We start from the raw sequence: 20,768 nt of genomic DNA, 5'->3' as shown, positions 1-20,768 counted from the left end.
GTAGTGTAGATCCGATGTCAGTCTTGCGAGTACTTTGGATGAGTACTCACGGTTGCTTTGCTTCCCCTTTTCCCCAAACCGGGTTGCTGCGATAAGATGTTGGAGCCCAGGAGCTAGGAGCCAGACGCCATCGTCGATGATGACTGCTACTTCCCTGAGGGTGACTACTACTACGTGAGGTCGCCGACGACCAGGAGTAGTTTAGGAGGATCCCAGGCAAGAGGCTTGTGCCTCTTCGATCTGTATCCATGTTTGTGCTAGCCATGTTATGGCACCTTGTTTAACTTATGTTTTTACTCAGATATTGTTGCTTCCCCTAACTCGTTTATGGTTGAGCATTTGTATTCGAGCCCTCGAGGCCCTTGGCTTGTAATATGAAGCTTGTATCCTTTTATTTGTGTTTAGAGTTGTGTTGTGATATCTTCCCGTGAGTCCTGATCTTGATCATACACGTTTGCATGTATGATTAGTGTACGATTGAATCGGGGGCGTCACAAGGCAACCGCGTTGGGATGCGGCGCTGGCGCTGGGTGCTGCAACGCGGCGGCTCTCCGGCCGTGCCTCAGCGGGGCGTGGACGTGGTCCGTGTGCTGGGCGGCGTAGGGATGGTGGTGCACGCCGGTGGGGGTGGCTCGCTCATCCCGATCTGGATTGGGTTGGAGAGCTCCTCGGCGAGCGGCGCGGGTTGCGGTCGGCTTGGGCCCGGCGGTGCAGCCTGCTTGCCGTGGCCGCTGGTGGACAGCAGGGCCTGGGTGGCCGATGGTGGCTTTTCCCCGCCGCTGGTTCTTCTCGGGCATGGTGGGTGGTGCGTGCTTGTGGCGGCAATGGCGTCGCAGATCCGGGTGCGATGCTTCTTTTACAGGCGGCGCAGGGTGGTGGCTCTCCTTCTCTTGGGTTCAAGCCGACGGTGCACGGGGTTGGGCAGGTGCTAGTGGTGCCGACCGCACGCGCAACGGGGAAGGCTTGGAGCTAGGGTTCGTGCTCAGGCAGGCCAGATCTGGTGCTTCGGGTAGGTGAGGTTGGTCTCGGGCCGGGATGTGCTCGCGAATGGTGTCTTCCTCTCACGGGTGCGGTGGGAGTAGGTGGTGGTCGTGACATCGCTGCTCTTGCCGTCGGATCCGCGCCAAATACCATGGACATGGCATTGTGCATGCTTGCTTGGGCCGAGGCCAGAGGGTCGGGTCTAGGCTTGCTCGACAACGGCCGTTGGCAGTAATCGGTTCGTGCCCCCTAGCCCATCAGGGCTAGCCAGGGATGCATGTGTGGGCAGTTCCTACGGTGGAGGCGCTAACCCAGAATCGATGGCTGATGCGGGGCTAGGAGTGGATGGACTCGTCCTCTTTCCTACAGTGGTCAGTGTGACGCGAAGTGGTCGGATGGCGGTGTGTTGGACCTGGTATGCCGGGGCGGCGGCCTCAGATGGCGGGCTGCATGTTTGGCTCTCCGACGGGCACTATGGCGGCGGCGGTGGCTTCCCTCTTGGTCCTATGGGCGACGAGGGGGTAGCGTCAGGTGGCTCGGGCCCGTCCTTTGTTGTTAGTAGTGGCGACGCCCAGATCTGAATCTGGGAACCTGGGATCGTCGCGCTTGTCCTGGTGACCTCATGTGGCATGGTTGAGTTGCGGAAGGAAAGCTCCGTGCTTTTGGCGCCGACAGCGGCGACGCTCGCGAGCGCCAGTCTTTTCTTGAAGACGTCGTCGTGATTCTCCTCACGGTGTCAAGGTTCCGAGCGAAAGCTCATGTCCACCTTGGACTCGACAACCGACTTTTCGCGTCGTCTTCCCTCCCGAGGGCATTGTCATGGAGTTTAGGTGTGCTAGGGCGTAGCGTAGCGTTGTACCTAGTCTTCCCTGTGTTCTTCTCCGATAGCGTAGTTGTTCTGCATGATCTGATTATCTCCGGATATGCTTTGTAAGAGAATCACCTCTCCATCTTATATCGTTCAGCCGTGTACTCCGTTCAGTTGTTGCTTTATACTCCCGCCGTTCCTAAATATACCCTTCGTCCTAAAATAAATGTCTCAACTTTGTACGGAGGAAGTATAACTCTTTGTAAAGATTTCATGGCCTACATACAGAGCAAAATAAATGAATCTACAATTTAAAATGCATCTATATACATCTGAATTTGGTTTATAATGAAATCTCTAAGTCTTTATAAAGATTTCATTATGACCTACATAGGAGTACAGAGCAAAAAAAAAAAAATGAATCTACAATTTAAAATGCATCTATACACATCCGAATTTGGTTTACAGCGAAATCTCTAAGAAGATAGCGGAGCAAAGCCTGTTTCTAGAAATACGAGCATCCGAGGTATAGCACCTCCCATGTACTGGCCGTACCCGTACCGGCTGTATCGAGCGGAAAGAAAGAACGGACGAGGTGGATGGCCTGATTGGTGGAAGCCTCGCGCATTCCGCGTCCCCAGTCCCGATTTCCGAACCCTAATTTTTTTCTGCCAACCTTTCACCATCCAAACGAGCGCCCAGTCGCTTCACCGCGCGGCCTCGTCCATCCCCAAATTGCTGCCCTCCTCTCTGCTTCTCCTCGATTGGGTCCTTCGAAACTTGAGCAACAAGATGCTCCACTCGTGGAGAAATCTGGACCATGTTCCCCGGTGCGTCTTTATCTTGTGGATATTTTTGGCGCTGGATTGAGACAAACGTTGAACTTTGTGCCTTTGAACTCTTATTCGTCCTTACAGTTATATTATTTTGAAGGATTTCCCCCTCAACATTTGTTTGAATGATTTTTGTTTCAATACATCTGTCCTCGTCCCACCATACGGCTGCCAACCAATATCAAAGCACTTAAGCAAGGGGAAAGATTGGAAAAAACTGCAACTACACTCTTATTTTTCTTTTTTGCTGAATGGATTGATATTTTGGAACGGAGGTTCCCAAGAATGGGGACATATATAGTGAAACGATTGGAGTAGTATGATTACAATTTCAATCAACGTATCTTATTTTAGCCGAATTCTAATAGCTCTTTGGTGGTAGATCTGCTTATCAATCCTGGATCATGGCCCAGAACATCATGGGAGTAAAAGACAAGAAGAAATGGGGTAAACCGAATTGGCTCTGCCACATCACCGAAGAGATAAGTAGAGAAGCAAAGAGGTGGGGAACCAAGGAGGTCCTTGTTAGACATCCTGCCGACAATGTAAGATCGACCTTCATCTTTAAGAACAGCAGCCATCGGGATGGTGCTATATACAAGAGAAGCTTTGCTCTTCGAAAATTATGTCGTGTTACTGACCGTGATGAGAGTAAGTGATGCAAATCTCTTTCCTATCACGTTCCAGTTGATTTATAGGATATTTCACAATATTTAGCTAATTGATTAAAAGCTTGAGGCTGAATGTGCATTATTTTTTAGCAGTATGCAATGTAGCGGATGCTTTAGTAGAGTGTTAGTATGTTAGTTAAAAGAGAGTAGAAGTCCCAAGTACTCCCTCGTCCCAAACTTGTGTCTCAAAGAGATGTATCTAGCACTAACTTGATGCTAGATACATCCATTTGAGGGACAATTTTTTTCGGACGGAGGGAGTATTTATTTCCGAAGTAGTTTTTTTAACTCCAACATCTCTTTATTGTAAGCTGGTTGACTTTAGTCCTGAGGCCTTAGATCATATACCCAAAGTTGGCCGTCAACCTTTATTTCAACATCTCTTTTTTGGTGCAACTAAAACAACCAGTGCATGTCAACATGGCTTGCCCATGTGCTGCCATTCTAGGCAAGTTCATTCATGTGTAAGACACTTAACTACATGTTGAAGGTCATTTTTTGTAGTATCTTTGACCTTGGCACTCCACTCGCTGGATCCATGCGGCTTACGATGGCCTATTCCTCTAGGATAGACATTAACTCTTGTATGATAGCAGGTAGTATTTTACCTTTTACCTTGCTCTCCTCTGCTTAAAAAGTAACATAGTTAATTAAAACTTGACTTATCAAGTATCAACTAGATGAACAATAGGCAAATCCTTTATATCCCTCAGCCAAGAGTTAAGGTCTCGGCAAGATTATTAGTTATGCAGTCACACTTAATATTTGGGATAACTCCACACCTAAAAATTCAAGAGCAATTAAATGTTTGCAACAAGAGCATAAAAATGAATGGATCACTTGTGCAAGGGCTAGAAATGAACCTCATCCATAGTAAATTGTGGTGTTGTAGTGGGTATGCTGCTACCTTTGCTTGCTGCAAATATCTTGGCCATGTGGTTATCAAATTTATCTTTTTCATATGCCCTAGCTGCAGCCCACATGTGGCCATACTTTACCAAGGAATTCCCCAACCAAGCTTGTGGTAAGTTGCTTAATGCACTCCCTGTGCTTGCCATCAGGGAAAGCGGCCTTCACTACATTCTCCAGATCCATGTAAGCATTTGTGCATACATCTAGTACGCACAACCAATACAGAAGGATACAACAACCACAAAGCCTTTCGGTCTCAAACAAGTTGGGATAGCCTAGAGTTGAAACCCATAAGGTCTTGAAACCAAGTCATGGTTCTGTTATGTGAATAGCTAACTTCCATGCACCCCTATCCATGGCTTAGTTCAATCTGTCTTTACGGACTCTTCCCATGTCAAGTTTGGTCTATCCTGACCTCTCTTGACATTACTAGCGCGTTTTATCCTTTTGCTATGAACCGACATGCGCCGACGCTTCTGGAGGCCTGCGTTGTATATGCCCAAACCATCTCAAACAATGTTGGACAAGCTTCTCTTCAATCGTTGCTACCCCAACTCTATCACATATATCATCATTCTGGACCCGATCCTTTCTTGTGTGGCCACATATCCATCTCAACATGTGTATTCTGCTACAACTAACTGTTCGACATGGCGCCTTTTAGTTGGCCAACATTTTGCTCCATACAACATCGTAGGTTGAATCGCCATCCTATAGAACCCGCCTTTTAGCTTTTGTTGCACTCCCTTTTCACAGAGAATGCCAGAAGCTTGGTGCCACTTCATCCATCCAACTTTGATTTGATGGCTCACATCTTTATCAACATCACAGCCTTCTGCAGCATTGACCCTAAATATCGAAAGCTGTCCTTCTGAGGTACCACCTGCCCATCAAGGCTAACCTCCACATGCCTAGTATGGTACTAAAATCACACCTCATGTACTCAGTTTAGTTCTACTAAGCCTAAAACCTTTCAATTCCAAAACTTATCTCCACGATTCAACTTTCTGTTAGGCTCTGTTTGATTATTGTCGACCACATCCTCCTCAAAAGACCATACACCATGCGGTTTCTCCTTGTATATCCCTTGTGACCTCATCCATCACCAAAGCAAAAAAGATAAGGGCTCAAAGTTGACCCTTGGTGTGGTCCTATTTTAATCGTAAAGTCATTAGTGTTCGCCATCACTTGTTCGAACATTTGTCACAACATTATCGTATGTCCTTGATTGTTGGGACTTTGTGTTTCTCCAAGGCCCGCCACATGACATTCCACGGTATCTTATCGTAGGGGTTCTCCAAGTCAATGAACACCATATGAAGGCCCTTCTTTCGCTCCCTTTATCTCTCCATAAGTTGTCATACCAAGAAAATGGCTTCCATGGTCCACCTCCCAGGCATGAAACCAATTTTTGGTCATGCTTGTCATTCTTCTTAAGCGGTGCTCAATGACTCTCCCATAGCTTCATTGTATGGCTCATCAGCTTAATTCCACAGTAATTAGTACAACCTTGAACACCCTCCTTGTTCTTTAAGACTGGTACTAATATACTCCGCTTTCATTCTTCGGGCATCTTGTTTAACCAAAAAATGAGATTGAAAAGCTTATTTAGCCATATTATCGCTGTGTCTCCAAGGCCTGTCCAAACTTCAATGGGGATACAATCAGGGCTCATCACCTTGCCTGCTTTCATCCTTTTTAAACTTCCCCGACCTTCGACTCCTAGATTCATCGCACAGAACATCTGTTGGTATTGTCAAAGGGAATTTGTCTAGTTCAATGGTAGAGCTCTCATTTGACTTGGTTGAAATCCCTCGTCTTCCTCTCTTGGATCTTGGCCATATATAAGTCCCTTTTGCCTTCCTTCGTGTTTAAATGCTGGTAGAAGTCCTCATAAGCCTGACCCCACCCCTTGCTTCACCCATAACTCGCGTTGTTGTCTACACTCCTATCCAGGTGTAGGTGTCTGAACCAGACTTTCTTCTCCAGCGGCATACGCTGAGGAGGCTTGACTCAAGCTTGATTGATTAGGGATGGTAATTTCTTAGTGAAGTGAGTGAAAGCGCAAGGTTAGCATTGGTACATGGATGGTAGCGCAACCCACTTCAGCTGAAGTACGTATTGTGGTGTTTGGATTGGGAGTTGTTTCATAACTGCAAACTACGTTATGCTGTGAGGCCACAACGGGTGCAAAACAGTTGTTTGTTTGGGCTTTAGCTTTTTTCATCCAAAGCTGCTCTCAGACGCCCAAACAAACAGAGTCTAAGTGTGAGACCAGTCTTCTTCCAACTTCTACTACAGTTCTACAACACTCGTTTTAGGGTTCTTCCTCAACATAGGCATTGCTCTCTCCGTCTCTCGGCAATCCAGCTTTGAGATGCCATACTAGATGTTCTCCCGCTGCTAGTAAGACATATGTGATGCTAGTAAAACATATGTGATCAGGCCCTACACCAGTCACTTGCAAATAAAAGTATAAGTAAAGAATGAGCCAATTAGTACCAAGTAAATGATAATGATAAAGAGCAGTACAAAGATTAGCATTTCACAACAAGATCTGTACCATGATAACTCCATGCTGCACTTTCTCAGCCTTAATGTGTCACATACATCCTTTGGCTTTACAAATGCCGTGAAACCTACCCGGTTCAGATCTTAGAGACCCCATGTCAAATTCCCCTGATTTCATATTGTTTGATTACTAGTCTAAATGCATCCATTGAAGGGAAAGTGCTACCTTCCTCCATATTTGGGCTACCCATATCACAATCAATGCTCCATGGGTACATGATCATCATCTGGAGTAGCCACACCTTCATTATCATTATCTTCATAATATTGTCTACAGCATCAATATTAGTGGCCATGAATACTCGTGGGATTAGCACTTGCATGGTTCAAAAATGGTATATGAGCAAGTGTGTGGTAGCATTAAGGTACTGAGCTAGGAGTTCGATTATGTACCGCATTAAGGTGCTGAGCTAGGAGTTCGATTATGTTGGACCAACAACGATATGCAGTGACGGTGGTGAAGACGTATTAATAGGTGATGGATTGATCAGCCGCTGGTTGCACTGCGCAAGATTTCTTTCTAGGGTCACGTGAGCTTTTCTAGTTGGGCAGATCCCCCGAGTGATCGAATTGGTCATTAAGTGAATGCAACTCCCTTGTTCTACATAGGGGTACGAGTGTCAATTTCTATTCTGCTTTGCCCCTAATGGGTATTGTACCAATTGACAACCAACTTTGGATATATGATCCACAGGGTAGTCCACTTATACAAATAGCCAGTTTTGCCATGTAATAATAAGCGTTAGTATTATGAGCATCTTGATTTTCAACAAATGTTGTTAGAGTTGGTGCCAGTTCATAACGTTATCTTTACTTTCAAATAGTATATTGCATTGTGTCCTAGCAATAATTGTTTTATTTTTTGAATCAGATAAATGAATAAGTCTCGTATGCACTTATGTATATTCTTATCAAAATGAAAATAGGCGATGAGAAAATTGTTTTTGTCAATAACGAACATCTTATGAAGTTCTTTGAAGATCAACAAGTTTAACATACTGTTTCGTTAAACGTTTTGCCATACACGAATTGAAGTCTTGTTAACCACTACTCTTATAGTCTGCTTCAGTATTTCCATCATGTAGGGTTGCGTCACTCTTCTCACTTGTTCAATTAGCATTTCTTTTGTTGTTATTCTATAATAGTAACATTGGAGGCATTTCATTAGATAATTGTTTTTGAACTCAGATATGTGCGTGAAAAGCATGATTATACTTTTTAGAGTACATCTTTGTTTAATATTATATATATATATATATATATATATATATGAAGCACAACTTGAGCCAATGATGTTATCGGAGCCAACGGATTGCTTTCCTGACCGAGAAAGATGCTGCGTGCATTATAAAAGCCCGATGATGCAAATTTTGTCATTAAAATTGGCTAGTGTCTCTATCAACACTAGCTCAGTAGAACTGTATGGATATATCGCAGTGCGGGATTATGTGGACTCATTGCTTAATTATATTGTCAAACGTAGCAGGGATGACCCCATTATTGCGCAACAGGTGCACATCATTACCTCAATACCTCATGCAGTTTACTTTTAGCAATTCGCTTATTTTACAATGTAATCTCAATTTCATCACATTCATAGAGAAGATGAATTGAAATATAACATTATTATGGCATACTACAACTAATTAATCTCCTTTTCAGTAGTAGAATTTGGGACCGAATGTTGTATCTCTACCAATATCAAAAGACTCAAAGGGGCAGTTCCAACTAATCTTGACCATCGAACCAGGCCAATCCAATGAGCTAGACTGTTTCAATGGCGAGCGCCCAACATGTTCAGTGTGTAATTAATATCATACAAATATAGCACTAAACACATAATTAACACGCAAAAATATCCTATCTAATATACTGCCTAATATTAACGTGCATTTACTAGTACTATAATATAATCCACTTTATCTCTGATTTTGTGTAGATTGGTATACACAATGAAGATACTCTTGATTGCATTTTTAGTTTTGTTTGAATTTTTTTTCTTTCATAATAACATAAGCTTAGGTTATTCAACATTTAAATATGTAGTGTATACATGAACATTTGCGTATTTTAGTTATATTTTGGTTATGGCTAAATATTTGCTTCTATATGATTAAAATTCAATCCAAAGTTGTTATAATGGCATTTTGCACCGAAAATGCATCTCGGGGAACCTGGGTGCGCGCGCACCCAAACTGAAAAACTTTTTTGACAAAATACATGGTCTAGCATAACTCACATTTAAAGTTTAGGGATAAAATGATTTGTATCGTATTCCGAGCAAAATACAACAAAATCAATACTATATAAACACTACTATTCACGGTTTCTGTAGCTGCACTTTACTTTTTCACTCAGATTACAACATAACTCATTTGTGACCGATACTTTAAATGTGATTATTATGCTAGACCGTTTCTCGCAAAAAAGTTTCACATTTTTTGATTTTTTACTATTTTTTTGCTTAACCGATGCGCGTAGACCCATCCCAAAAATCCACACTGCATTTTGCAACAAGAATTTAGCAGTCACTAGTCATTGCTTAATTATATTGTTTTAGATGCCTACACCCAGATAGGAGTGCAGACAACATAGAGAACTACAATATGGCAAAGAACACCGCAAAGCGAGATGTGAGTGAAGCTAGGGGTCGGCCTACTACCAACACTTAGACACGAAGGAAGGCGAAAGGGACATCTATAAGATGGCTAAGATCTGAGAGAAGAAGACGAGCGATGTCAACCAAGTCAAATGCATCAAGGACGGAGCAGATAAGCTCCTGTTGAAGGGCAAGGAGATTAAGCATAGATGGCAGGAGTACCTCAACAAGTTGTTCAATGTAGAGAGTGGGAGCTCTATCATTGAGTTGGACGACTCCTTTCATGATACCAACATGCGTTTTGTGCGACGAATCTAGGAGTTTGAGGTCATTGAGGCTTTAGAAGGGATGAAAGGAGGCAAGGGCGATGGGCTCTGATTGTATCCCCATTGAGGTGTGGAAAGGCCATTGCCTTCTCTTTATGCTCTTCCTCAGCTGTACTCTGCTGCGGTTGGCAACCCTCGCAAGCTAGCAAATCTGATGTTGATCTTGCAAAAGGACGAGCAACAAAGAATCGACACTTCTGAGATGGCTCCGCTCCGCTCCGCTCCGCTCCGCCCCTAGCCTAGCCCCCTCCCGCCTCTAGCCCCACCGCCGCCGACCCCCGTCGGTAGCCCTCCTCCCACGCCGACCATGGCCTCCCCCAGTGGCAGCTCCGGCGACCTTGACCTCGGCTCCGCCGGCTCGCGCCGCTGGCTGGATTCTAATGGCGAGTCCTTCGTGAGATCCTACAGTGAGGTTGCCCGGATGCCTCCTCCTGCCCCGGGCTAGGCCCTCATCGCCTCCCTCCTCCTGGCGGCGCCCGGCCCCGCCATGCCGCCCCGGCCGCCACCCGCCTCGGGCCCCGTAGCGAGGTCCACCGCGTCCATGGAGGTTCGGAGGTTGACGCGGATGGCTTCCAGGCCCCCCGCCGCAGGAACAGGCGCCGGGGCGCGCGCCGTGACGCCATCCCGCCGGCCCAGCGGCACCACCGCCGCAACCCCTCTCCGGAGGAGGCCGCTGGCCTCTGCTTCCGCTGCCTGGACCCTGGCCACTCGGTGCGCGAGTGCACCAATGACATCCGCCGCCGCCGTTGCCTCTACCTTGGACACGGCTTGCGTGACTGCTGGAAGTTCCGCAGTGGCGTGCTGCGCACCCCCCCTCCCACCGCATTGCGACCCTCAAGGACGGCGACGCCAACACATCTTTCTTCCACCGGCAATGCACGTACCGGCGACAGAAGAATCGGATCCACAACTTCATTGTGGACGGCGCTTTGATCTTTGCCCCCTGCAACATGGCGGCCGCGGCATACGCACACTTCGACGCCCTGCTCGGCTGCGAGACGCTCCGTGAGTGCAGCCTCGACCTCTCCGAGCTGATCCCGCCCACCAACCTCGATGACCTCGACGCCCCTTTCAAAGCCGAGGAAATTTGGCAGGCGGTGAAACTACTCGTACGTAAAGCTCCCGGCCCGGACGACTTCACTGCAGAGTTCTTACGCGCGTGCTGGCCCATCGTCCGGCAAGATTTCGTTGACGTCTTCCAACGAGATGCGTTGTCTGGGCTTTTGCTCCCTCAACCAGGCGCTGCTCACCTTGCTCCCGAAGCGCGCAGACGCTTGCGGCCTAGGCGACTTTAGGCCTATAAGCCCAGTCCACCTTGTCACTGAAATCTTCGCCAAGGTCTTATCGCTACGCCTCGCGCCAAAGCTCCACAGCCTCGTCAGCACGTGCCAGAACAAATTCATCCCCAACCGCAGCCTGCACGACAACTTCATCCTCGTGCGCCAATCCGCGCGCCTTCTACACTAGCTCGGCGCCTCGTGTCCTCCTGAAGCTGGACTTGGCTCGTGCTTTCGACACCATTAGCTGGCCGTTCCTCTTCGAGGTCCTTCGCCTGTACGGCTTCGGCTCTCGCTTCCTGGACTGCCTGGCCATCTTGCTCTCCTTGGCCAGCATGAAGGTGATCAACGGAAACCCCGGCCCCACCATCTGGCACAGGTGTGGCCTCCGCCAGGGCGACCCCGTGTCGCCACAGCTCTTCATCCTCACCGTTGACACGTTGGGCCGCCTCCTCCGCCGTGCGACGGAACTGGGCGTCCTGCAGTGGCTGCACCCTTGCGCCCGTTCCCCTCGGTCTCACTCTACGCTGACAACGTAATCCTCTTCTACCACCCCACCATTGGCGACATCACCGCCTCAAGAGCATCCTACTGCTCTTCGGCCGAGCTTCAGGCCTCCAGGTCAACTTCTCAAAAAGCTCCGCCACCCTGATACGGTTCTCTGCCATGTGGCACCTGTTGCCAACCTGCTGGGCTGCCCCCTCGCCGATTTCCCGATCACCTATTTGGGCATCCCCCTGACTCTACACCACCCCACGGCCGCATAGTTGCAGCCCGTCATCGACAAAACGGCGGCATGCTACTCACCTGGAAGGCGCATCTCATGAACAAAGCCAGCCGCCTAGCGTTTGTAAAGGCCATCCTGAGCAACAAAGGACTATGATCAGAATTGATCCTAGTCAACTAATCCATCGTTGCCATGGGGAGTAATTGTTCCCCGCCACTACACATTAATAGCCTATCCAATTTACCCAGCACAGGATCCTCCTGATTGTTTGTCCAAGTAAAAGTGCCTCCTGACATCTCAGTTGCCAGGATCTTCTTGGCGCGTGAGGCAATCGCAAGGAGAGGCGCGAGCGCAAGCAGATGCCGAGAAGGCCGGTGCGAGCTCGTAGTGTCGCCAGGGAGACAAGCCCAACCCAATAAGCTGAGCTCGCGACTGAAGGAGCAGTGCACTGTAAAATAGATGGATCGGTACCCGTGAGCGACAACAAGGTGTAAACCTTTCTTCCTCCTCAAGACCATCAGGTCTGAACCTCTCCACATCTCAGCGTGACGCTGAGGAAGCTTGTATCTATCTTTACCATCAAGGCGAAGTTCGCGTCCGTGGACACCACTTTGGCGGCGCTGACCAAGCTCCTCTCCTCGGTGAATACTTGGGCACCAACAGTGGGCAGGAACTTGGCGGTGATCCAGTCCACTCTGGACAAAGTGAGTGCACATGTCACGGTTCTGGAGGCGGAGCGGCACCCTACTGTCCACGAACAATCGCCTAGGCCTGAAGGGCGCCATGAAGCAACACCATGCCAGGGTTTTGCTACAGTTGTCTCCACGGCTCCTGCGCATACCCTGGGGGGTAAACGTGCCTTCCCACAAACTCCAGTAGCCTTTGAATTGGTAAACATTCTGGTAGCATCCCTGAGCATGTTCACGAGTTTGTTCCTCGGCATAATTCATTTAACTCACACATGCCTAAGTCCAATTTTCCCAAGTTTGACGGGGACAATCCTAGTTGGTGGAAAACAGTTACTGAAAAATATTCACATGTACAATGTTCCTAGGGAGTCTTTGGCTAGTTTTGCCACTCTCCATTTCCGTGGCAATGCAGTTCTTTGGCTACACTTATGAGGCTATGCATGAGGTTGAATCATGGAAGCATTTGTGGTAGCTGTTCATACAGAATTTGGGAGAGATAGATACCACTGCTACTTAAAAGCTTTAGAGCGTGTTGAGCAAACTGACTCTGTAAATGCTTATCACCACAGATTTGAGGAGTTGATGCACACAGTATTGGTTCATAACAAATATTATGATGAAGCTTTTTTTTATAACTAAATTCGCAAAAGGGTCGAAGGGGAGCCTTGGCGCAGCGGTAAAGCTGTTGCCTTGTGACCATGAGGTCACGGGTTCGAGTCCTGGAAACAGTCTCTTGCAGAAATGTAGGGAAAGGCACAATAGACCCAAAGTGGTCGGACCCTTCCCCGGGCCCTGCACAAGCGGGAGCTACGTGCACCGGGCTGCCCTTTTTAAAATTTGCAAAAGGGTTGAGGCATGAGGTTCAGTCCGCTATACGACTGCACAAACCAAGAACTCCTGACTTGGCTCTTTCTCTTGCTCAAACGCAGGACTTGTTGGGTGAAGCTAGGCATTATTCAAGTGGCAGATACAAAACAGAGTACAAACCAAAGGGTGTTTTGGGAAGTGCTCCAAATACAGAGAAAGTGCAGCTTGATGATAAAAGCAAATTTGATCAAAAGATTGCAGCACTCAAAGCCATGCACAGAGAAAAAGGGCTATGTTTCAAATGCGGTGATACTCCCTCCGTACCAAAATAAGTGTCTCAACTTTGTACTAGCTTTAATACAAAGTTGTACAAAGGTTAAGACACTTATTTTGGGACGGAGGGAGTATAAAATATCATCGTGGCTAGAAATGCCTGCACTCAGTTCAACTGGAACTGATTGAAGATTTGCTGCATCTGCTGGAAGGAGCTCACCCAGCTACTCTTGGTGAAGAAAATGCTTCGCAACATGAATCATCTTCTGAAAGTGAAGAGGAAGGGTTGATCATATTTCTCCATGAGCTGTAGCAGGCACTGCTCATCGTAAAACGATCTGATTGCAAGGAGTTTTATGTGGGCAGCAGGTGCTGATTTTGGTTGACTTAGGGAGCTCTAATAACTTCTTCAGCAGTCACACTGTACAAAGGCTTCAGTTACCCAGGCATGAGGCACCACCTGCAATTGTGGCCATTGCAAATGGGGGAGATTGCAAAGCAAAGCTGTGGTGCCAAAGCTGTATGGACATGCCAGGGTCACACCTTCACAACAGAATTACGTGTGCTCGATCTCGGATCTTATGATATTATACTCAGCATGAATTGGTTATCTGGAATTGGTGCCATGTGGGTGAATTGGTTAAGAAAACCATGCGGTTTGGATACAATGGTGTATGCATCACTCTTAAAGGTCTCAAAGACAATGTGAGCAAGTGTTATGAAATGTCTGCGGTGCAACTTTCCGAAGGTGATTCAGAAAGGAGAATTGGCACATCTCATTCAGTTATGCATGGTGTTTGACGAAACTAAACCAACTGAAACACTGTCTCATACGGTAGTAGCCTCGGTCGGATTTCAGTCACCAGTTGCTGTTGGAAACAGACGCGTGTGATGCTGGGATAGGCTCGGTGCTAATGGAAAGAGGCCATCCAATGGCGTTTCTCAGCAAGGCGCTTGGGGCGAGGAATAAGCTCTATAGACATACAACGAGGAATCATCTTGCTATCTTACTGGCAATTGACAAATGACGCTCATATTTATAGGCTGGGGAGTACACATATCATCGTAGTCTGATACATTTGGTGGATCACAAAGCAAATACTCCTATGTAACAAAAGGGTTTTATCGCTTACTAGGATTCCAGTACAAGATCATGTATAAAAAATGGCTGGACAATACCGCATCAGATGCTTTGTCATGCTGAGAACATTCAGAGGAACTAAATGCTCTATCTTCTGTCCAGCCACGCTGGTTGGGGATCATAGGAGAAGGTTATCAGCTCCAATGCCCAAGCCCAACAATTGCTGGCCGAATTAGCCCTAGCCAGCCCTACTGTGCAAGGGTTTTCTCTTCAACAAGGCATCATCAAGCTGAATGGAAGACTTTGGCTAGGAAGTCACAAAGAAGCGCATGAAGCCGTGTTACTGGCACTCCATAACAGTGCCTGGAAACGTTTCTGAGGTGCTTTGTTGCTGGAAATCCGAAGAGATGGTCGCAATGGCTGCCACAAGCTGAATTTTGCTACACCATATCATTTCATTCTGCAGTGGGCACTCTCAATTTGAAGTGCTCTATGGGCATAAGCCGTGGTATTTTGGTATTCAACAACCAGTTCTGTCAGCTGTCCTGAATTTGCAAAGTTATTCGTCAACACTTACACGGGCCCAACAGCGGATGCAGCGACAGGCTGATAAAAAGTGTACAGAACAGCAATTCACTTTAGGTGACTATGTTTTCCTACTACGACTGTATGTTCAACAATCCGTGACGCAACGGACATCTCACAAGCTATTGTTCAAGTTCTTCGAACCATATCAAGTGATGCAGAAAATGGGTGCTGTGGCTTACAAATTGCAACCGTCTCCATCCAGCCACTGATGGATAAGTCTGTGTACTAGGGTCCTTGTGGGGCTGCAGCACATGGTCCTTGTGGCAGTTAGGAGGATAAAGTCCTGGACCATCAAGGACTGGCTGTTAGGATAGAGTTCTGTTCTTGACCATCAAGGACTGTCAGTTAGCATCTTAGACTAGCATCTTAGACTAGCATCTTAGACTGGCATCTTAGCAGCATCTTAACATATGCCTTGGCTGGCTAGCAGCCTATAAATATGTATCCCCAACCCCTCAGGTTGGCATGGCATTGTGTGAGAAATAAACCAACGAAAATTGTCCCAACTCTCCTAGTGTCATCCACAACTATCAATGCTCAGGTTGAAAGGTCTAACAAGTGGTATCAGAGCCTCGTTAACCTGCACCCTGAGCATTTCCTGTGAGCAGCCCAAGTCGGTAGCAGCAGCTGCTCCGTCTACCTCTGGTTACCTTCCTCCCTCCGGACTGTCGAGCAGCAGCTCGTCTTCATCAGCCTCCTCTTCACGCAACAGCCCCCCTGCAGCGAGCCATGTCTGCAGGTCGCTCTCAGCACACGGCTACCTCGAGCATGCGGCGCCGGCAAGAGGCCGAGCGCGCCGTGGCAGAGGAGCGTGAGCGAGCGGCTGTAGCAGCGGCTGCTGCGGCGGCAAGAGTGTCGAGGCTGGCTGCAGCGGAGCTGGCAGCAGCCAGAGCGGAGGTAGAAGCAGCCAGGGCGGAGGTAGAAGCAGCAGCAGCAGCAGAAGCAGCCCGTGAGGCTACGGCGGATGCCAAGGCACTCCGCGGCAGCCCCGGCAGCTCCAGCAGCTCCGCGCCTGCGGACGACGGCGCCGACGCAGATCGCGCCAAAGTGGCGCAGGAGCGGACGGCGCAGTGGGCAGCCGAGCACGCCCGCGCTCCAGGTGAAGGCGCGCACCGCGACGGCGGCTGCAACGACCAGGACCGCGGCCTCTACGAGGTCCGGACTGTGGTCAGGGATGTTGGTTCCAGTGTTGGGTGGCCTACCCTCACTAAAACCAACTACGTCGAGTGGGCCGGGATCATGAAGGTCAGGCTCCAGGTGCGGCGCATGTGGGAGGCAGTCCAGGACAGCAACGTCGACCACCTAGAGGATCGACGGGCGCTGGACGCCCTCATCGCCGCAGTCCCGCCCGAGATGCAGTTCTCGCTTTCCAACAAGCGGACTGCCAAGGAGGCTTGGGACGCCATCGCCGCAGCACGCATCGGCAGCGACCGTGCTCGCAAGTCCACCCTGCAGGCACTTCGTAAGGAGTGGGAGAACCTGGGCTTCAAGCCAGGTGAGGACGTTGATGACTTTGCTCTCCGTCTCAACACTCTGCTGCAGAAGATGGTGAAGTTTGGCGATGCCACCTACACCGAGGAGAGAGCTGGCGAGCCATGTCTAGTGCCAAGAAAATTGAGCAGTATGATCAATCTTCCCGAAGAAACTTGCAGAATAATTTTTCTTCATTGTTTCCTGTAGCCCCATAGAATCCACTTCATTATTGCTTAATAATTCCTGCAAGTAATTAGCCAAACCCTTCTTACCACACCCTCTACAATTCCATATCAGACCTATCATTTATACTTACTATTTTTTTTCTCCTGGGTCTAGTTCCTGGAAGATCACCATGCATAATTGCATAGAATGGGATTCAGCAACTTCCCCCCCATCAGTTTTCTTATTTCTCACCATACATCTGGTTTGCACAGTACCTTGATTCAAATGTACTCCCTCCGTTCCTAAATATAAGTCCTTGTAGGGATTTAATATGGACTACATACGGATGAATATAGACGTATTTTAGAGTGTAGATTCACTCATTTCGCTCCGTATATAGTCTATATTAGAATCTCTAAAAAGACTTATATTTAGGAACGGAGGGAGTATGTGATTATTCTTCCTTCTGCTCTGTAATTTTTCCATTTTCTTCTGCTTTTTCAAAGTGTTTCTAGAGATCTAGAGACTACCACGGTAAAATCACCAACAATATCATCCATTTTATTTTCCCAGTCCAGGAATTTTACTGGACTATTTTTCTCCACCTCATCATTACAACTCTTATGATGCAAGTTATTGACCTAGCTATTTCTAGATCTCTCATAGTATCAAATGTTTCCAGAGGAAGTAAATCACGGTCAATCCCTATTTCTAAAGCTTTAACAGATATCATCATCAGATAAAACAGAAAAGGAATTTTTAGTGGAGATAGTATTACCTTCCAAATTCTGTTCAGCCACCCTCCTAGCAGCTCTCTGTCTTCAACCCTCTCATAGTCTCACGACCCACTCCCATTTGAGCAATTCTGGCACTCTTTCTTGTTGCTTGAGCAACTCCCCTTTGAGCTTCAGTACCATTGCGTGGAGCAGCATCATCTCCAGTAATATCATCAGTGGATTGGACAAGCACATCCTGTGAACCAACAATAAGTAAAGAGATTCCTGGGAGCCACCTCCTCCCTCCTTAATCTTTCCACATTAGTACCATCAAGCACAATTGCTTGTTCACACTCTTCCTCTGCATCATTTTTGTCGGAATTACTATTAGTAGAATGATCACTAGATTCATGATCAGACAGACCTCCCTCCTGTTCTTCTGGTTCCTCCATTGGGCCCAGGTGGTCCTGATATTCTTTCTTCCACATCTCTGTTTTGTCACTCCTGGACTTAACCGATTCTTTCATAAAGAATTAACCAACTTCCCTTTATAATAATAAAGAACAAAGATCTGCGGCGTTGGTGATGGTGGTTCCACTTTGAGGATTTTTATATGTGCATACATGTGCCTTCGAGGATGTTAGAGAAAGATGGGGTTATCCTTGCATATATCGGGCAAGTTTATGGTTAATTATCTTTGCGCGATTTCTCAAGTGTTAAGTTTCATGTTCAGCCAGATTTATGTTTGTAGGGAAGACTTTAAATTATTCTATGCTGCCATGTATTTGAGATCCTTTTACAATTGGCTAGAAAGACAAGTATACGCTTTAGGTAATTCTTACTTTTACTAGGAGCTACTAAATAATAATGGTTTTGCAGGGTTCTCTCATTGAGATGACTGGCCCTAAGCGAGGCATCGCAATGAATTCCCCTGTTCTAGTTGAATTTGACATGAGGATCAAGACAGGAGATAAAGAAGAAGATGATCTAACATTGATCGACGGCGCAACAGATTATTGTAACCTAACCATACCTTCTGTGTCATTCACAAATCGCATTAATGGCGATTGTGGTGCGGTTGACATCACTTTAGCACGCATTTACAATGCAGTGGAAGCCACAATAGATGTCCTCATATTGAAAGTGCAGAATGGATTCAATTTATCGCTCAGTTCGTTTGTGCTTGTCGGCGGATCAGATCAGGAAATTCCGCTCTTTCGTGGCACTACTGCTGAGTCATGTGGCTTAAGAAGATACGTGATTGCTGTAAAGATGGATACTTGGATGCAGTTGAAGTTCAAGGTAAGTCAGAACGGCTCTAAAAATGATCATCTTGAACGCAGTTGCTACTTCAAAGCAAACATTCATGGATGTGCCTGTCAACAAATAGTGCTTCAGCATGCCGCCCTCTCTGTGAAGGTGACTTGGTCGACCGTGCCAGCATAAAGTCATCGTGTTTCAAATTCGAATTTAAGTTGCAGTATTTGATCTTGGACTTGGTCTGTGTAATTTTCGTTTTTTGAGAAACAGATATATTTTACTCTGCATTGGATGGATGTTTTAGTTAATTTTTGTGTGCTAGAAGTCAGTATTGTACGCACCTTCACTAGTTCAGTGAAAAGCAGGCAATGTGTTGTACATGTTCCCTAAGCATGGCTTATCTTTACTTGGAAGATAGTATCAGGTTTTGATTTTGCAGTTATGTGATTTGTGCGCACTTTTTTTTACAAGGTTCAGGAAGTTCTGCTGAAACAAAATCTAGATAGAAAGCATCCGGACACCTTGTATGAATTTGATTCAAATTAGCATAGCTAATATTTAGTCATGTCTTGTCAACCAGGGTGAGATAGCTAATATTTAGTCATGTCTTGTCAACCAGGTGAGATGGGCTACCCCTGTAACCTGGAAACAATCTGGGCACCACGGATGATGACTGCATGACTGCCATGTCATTCAAAACAATTGTCACACCTAACGACTGGGCCACTGCCATGAGCCCATGATCACTTCTATTATGCGTTTGCAGATGTAAGATGTTTTGGATATTTTAATTACATTATGACAGACTGAAATAAGTGAACAAACACACTAAAATGTGTCTATATACATCTGATTCAGAAAAAAGTTAGTACATCTTACACTTGTGAACAAAGGTAGTAACATGATAACTGGAGTATTAGAGTGACGGCAAAAATGTATTTTTATATTACATCAGCATGCTAAGTATCTGCTGTGAAAAAAATATGTTCTTTTAGAGGGAAAAAAAATGTGAAGATTTATTTTACTCTTCACGGTCGTACATACGGGGCTGACATGGCGCCTCCATTGGTTTTTGCATTTTGCCTTCTCAGCAACCTCCATTGGCCTTTGCACTTTGCTTCCTCGGCAATCTCCACTCACTCGTCTCAATCTCACAAACTTGTGACGATGTGTCCGATACAGTGAGGAGGGAAACTTTTGAGGCAGCCAAGAAGCGAACCGGAGGTGGATGAAGCTTGGGTTAGCAGAGAAAAAATATTAGACGTGATGACTGCTGATGTAAATATCATCAGAACATAACAACCATTAGAGAGTATAATAAAGTGATGTAAACGGTCTATGAAGATTTAAATAATATGTTCTTGTTGAGTTAGAAGAGAGAGAAGAGAGAAGATAAGAAAAGCGAGCTAAAGATTAACAGCTAGCTGCAGGTGCAGCTGCAACACGTGCTCATAAAAACTTTGTGAGAGTGTAAGATGAGTAATATGTTAATAAAGCAGTACTTCATTATATCTATTTACTATACTCGTTGTAACACCCCGATAGTTATGCTATAGTAACCTCACCCTAATAATGTCATGTCACCATGCTTGCTAAGCTTCATTGTCCCTCGGTAAAAACCAAATTCAAATTCAAATTGCAAGTCAAATTAATATTTCTTCAAATAGTAAAACTAAAATATTTGCATTATTCAAAAAATTCCCTTGATCATTTGTCATGTTGAAACCAGCATCATTTGACTCATCAATTAATCCCTAGGAAATTATAAAGTGGTCCAACTACAACTAAAATAACTATTTCAAAATAAACAAATATTTATCATTTCAAAGTGACTTGAAACTTTGAGTGCATTTCCAAAATATGGCCTAGTATTTATGTGACAAATTTCATATGTAACAAAAATCATTGGGAGTGGCTAGAACTCATCTAGATGAGATATAATTTGGTCTCATCTATGTGATGGCATCCTCCCAATTGTTGCAGCCCGTTTGAGTCCCCCAACAAACTTGTT

The 20,768-nt window shown here is 46.2% G+C and overlaps 1 protein-coding gene across 2 annotated transcripts; it reads left to right on the top strand.

Moving 5' to 3' along the window:
* The first annotated feature begins 2,322 nt into the window (after window positions 1-2,322).
* On the top strand, window positions 2,323-19,199 carry LOC119308317. Of its 2 annotated transcripts, none has more exons than XM_037584425.1 (4): window positions 2,323-2,619; window positions 3,005-3,273; window positions 8,052-8,287; window positions 18,377-19,199. In XM_037584425.1, the coding sequence occupies exons 1-4, from the start codon at window positions 2,330-2,332 to the stop codon at window positions 18,941-18,943; spliced, it is 1,362 nt and encodes a 453-aa protein (XP_037440322.1). In that variant the 5' UTR covers window positions 2,323-2,329; the 3' UTR covers window positions 18,944-19,199. The 2 variants fall into 2 exon arrangements, with proteins under 2 accessions (XP_037440322.1, XP_037440323.1); XM_037584426.1 differs by having other exon boundaries at window positions 2,325-2,619; window positions 8,214-8,287.
* Window positions 19,200-20,768: the final 1,569 nt, after the last annotated feature.

The sequence above is a fragment of the Triticum dicoccoides genome, chromosome 5B (assembly GCF_002162155.2).
Source record: "Triticum dicoccoides isolate Atlit2015 ecotype Zavitan chromosome 5B, WEW_v2.0, whole genome shotgun sequence".
NCBI classification, from domain to species: Eukaryota; Viridiplantae; Streptophyta; class Magnoliopsida; order Poales; family Poaceae; genus Triticum; species Triticum dicoccoides.
Note: the sequence above shows the minus strand (reverse complement) of the source record. Positions and strands in the feature narration are given on the sequence as shown.

Coding starts and splice junctions, on each gene's coding strand:
- LOC119308317 (XM_037584425.1), top strand. CDS start 2,330: ATGTACTGGCCGTACCCGTACCGGCTGTATCGAGCGGAAAGAAAGAAC. Junction 2,620..3,004: donor AATCTGGACCATGTTCCCCG/GTGCGTCTTTAT, acceptor CTTTGGTGGTAG/ATCTGCTTATCAATCCTGGA. Junction 8,288..18,376: donor ACCCCATTATTGCGCAACAG/GTGCACATCATT, acceptor ATGGTTTTGCAG/GGTTCTCTCATTGAGATGAC.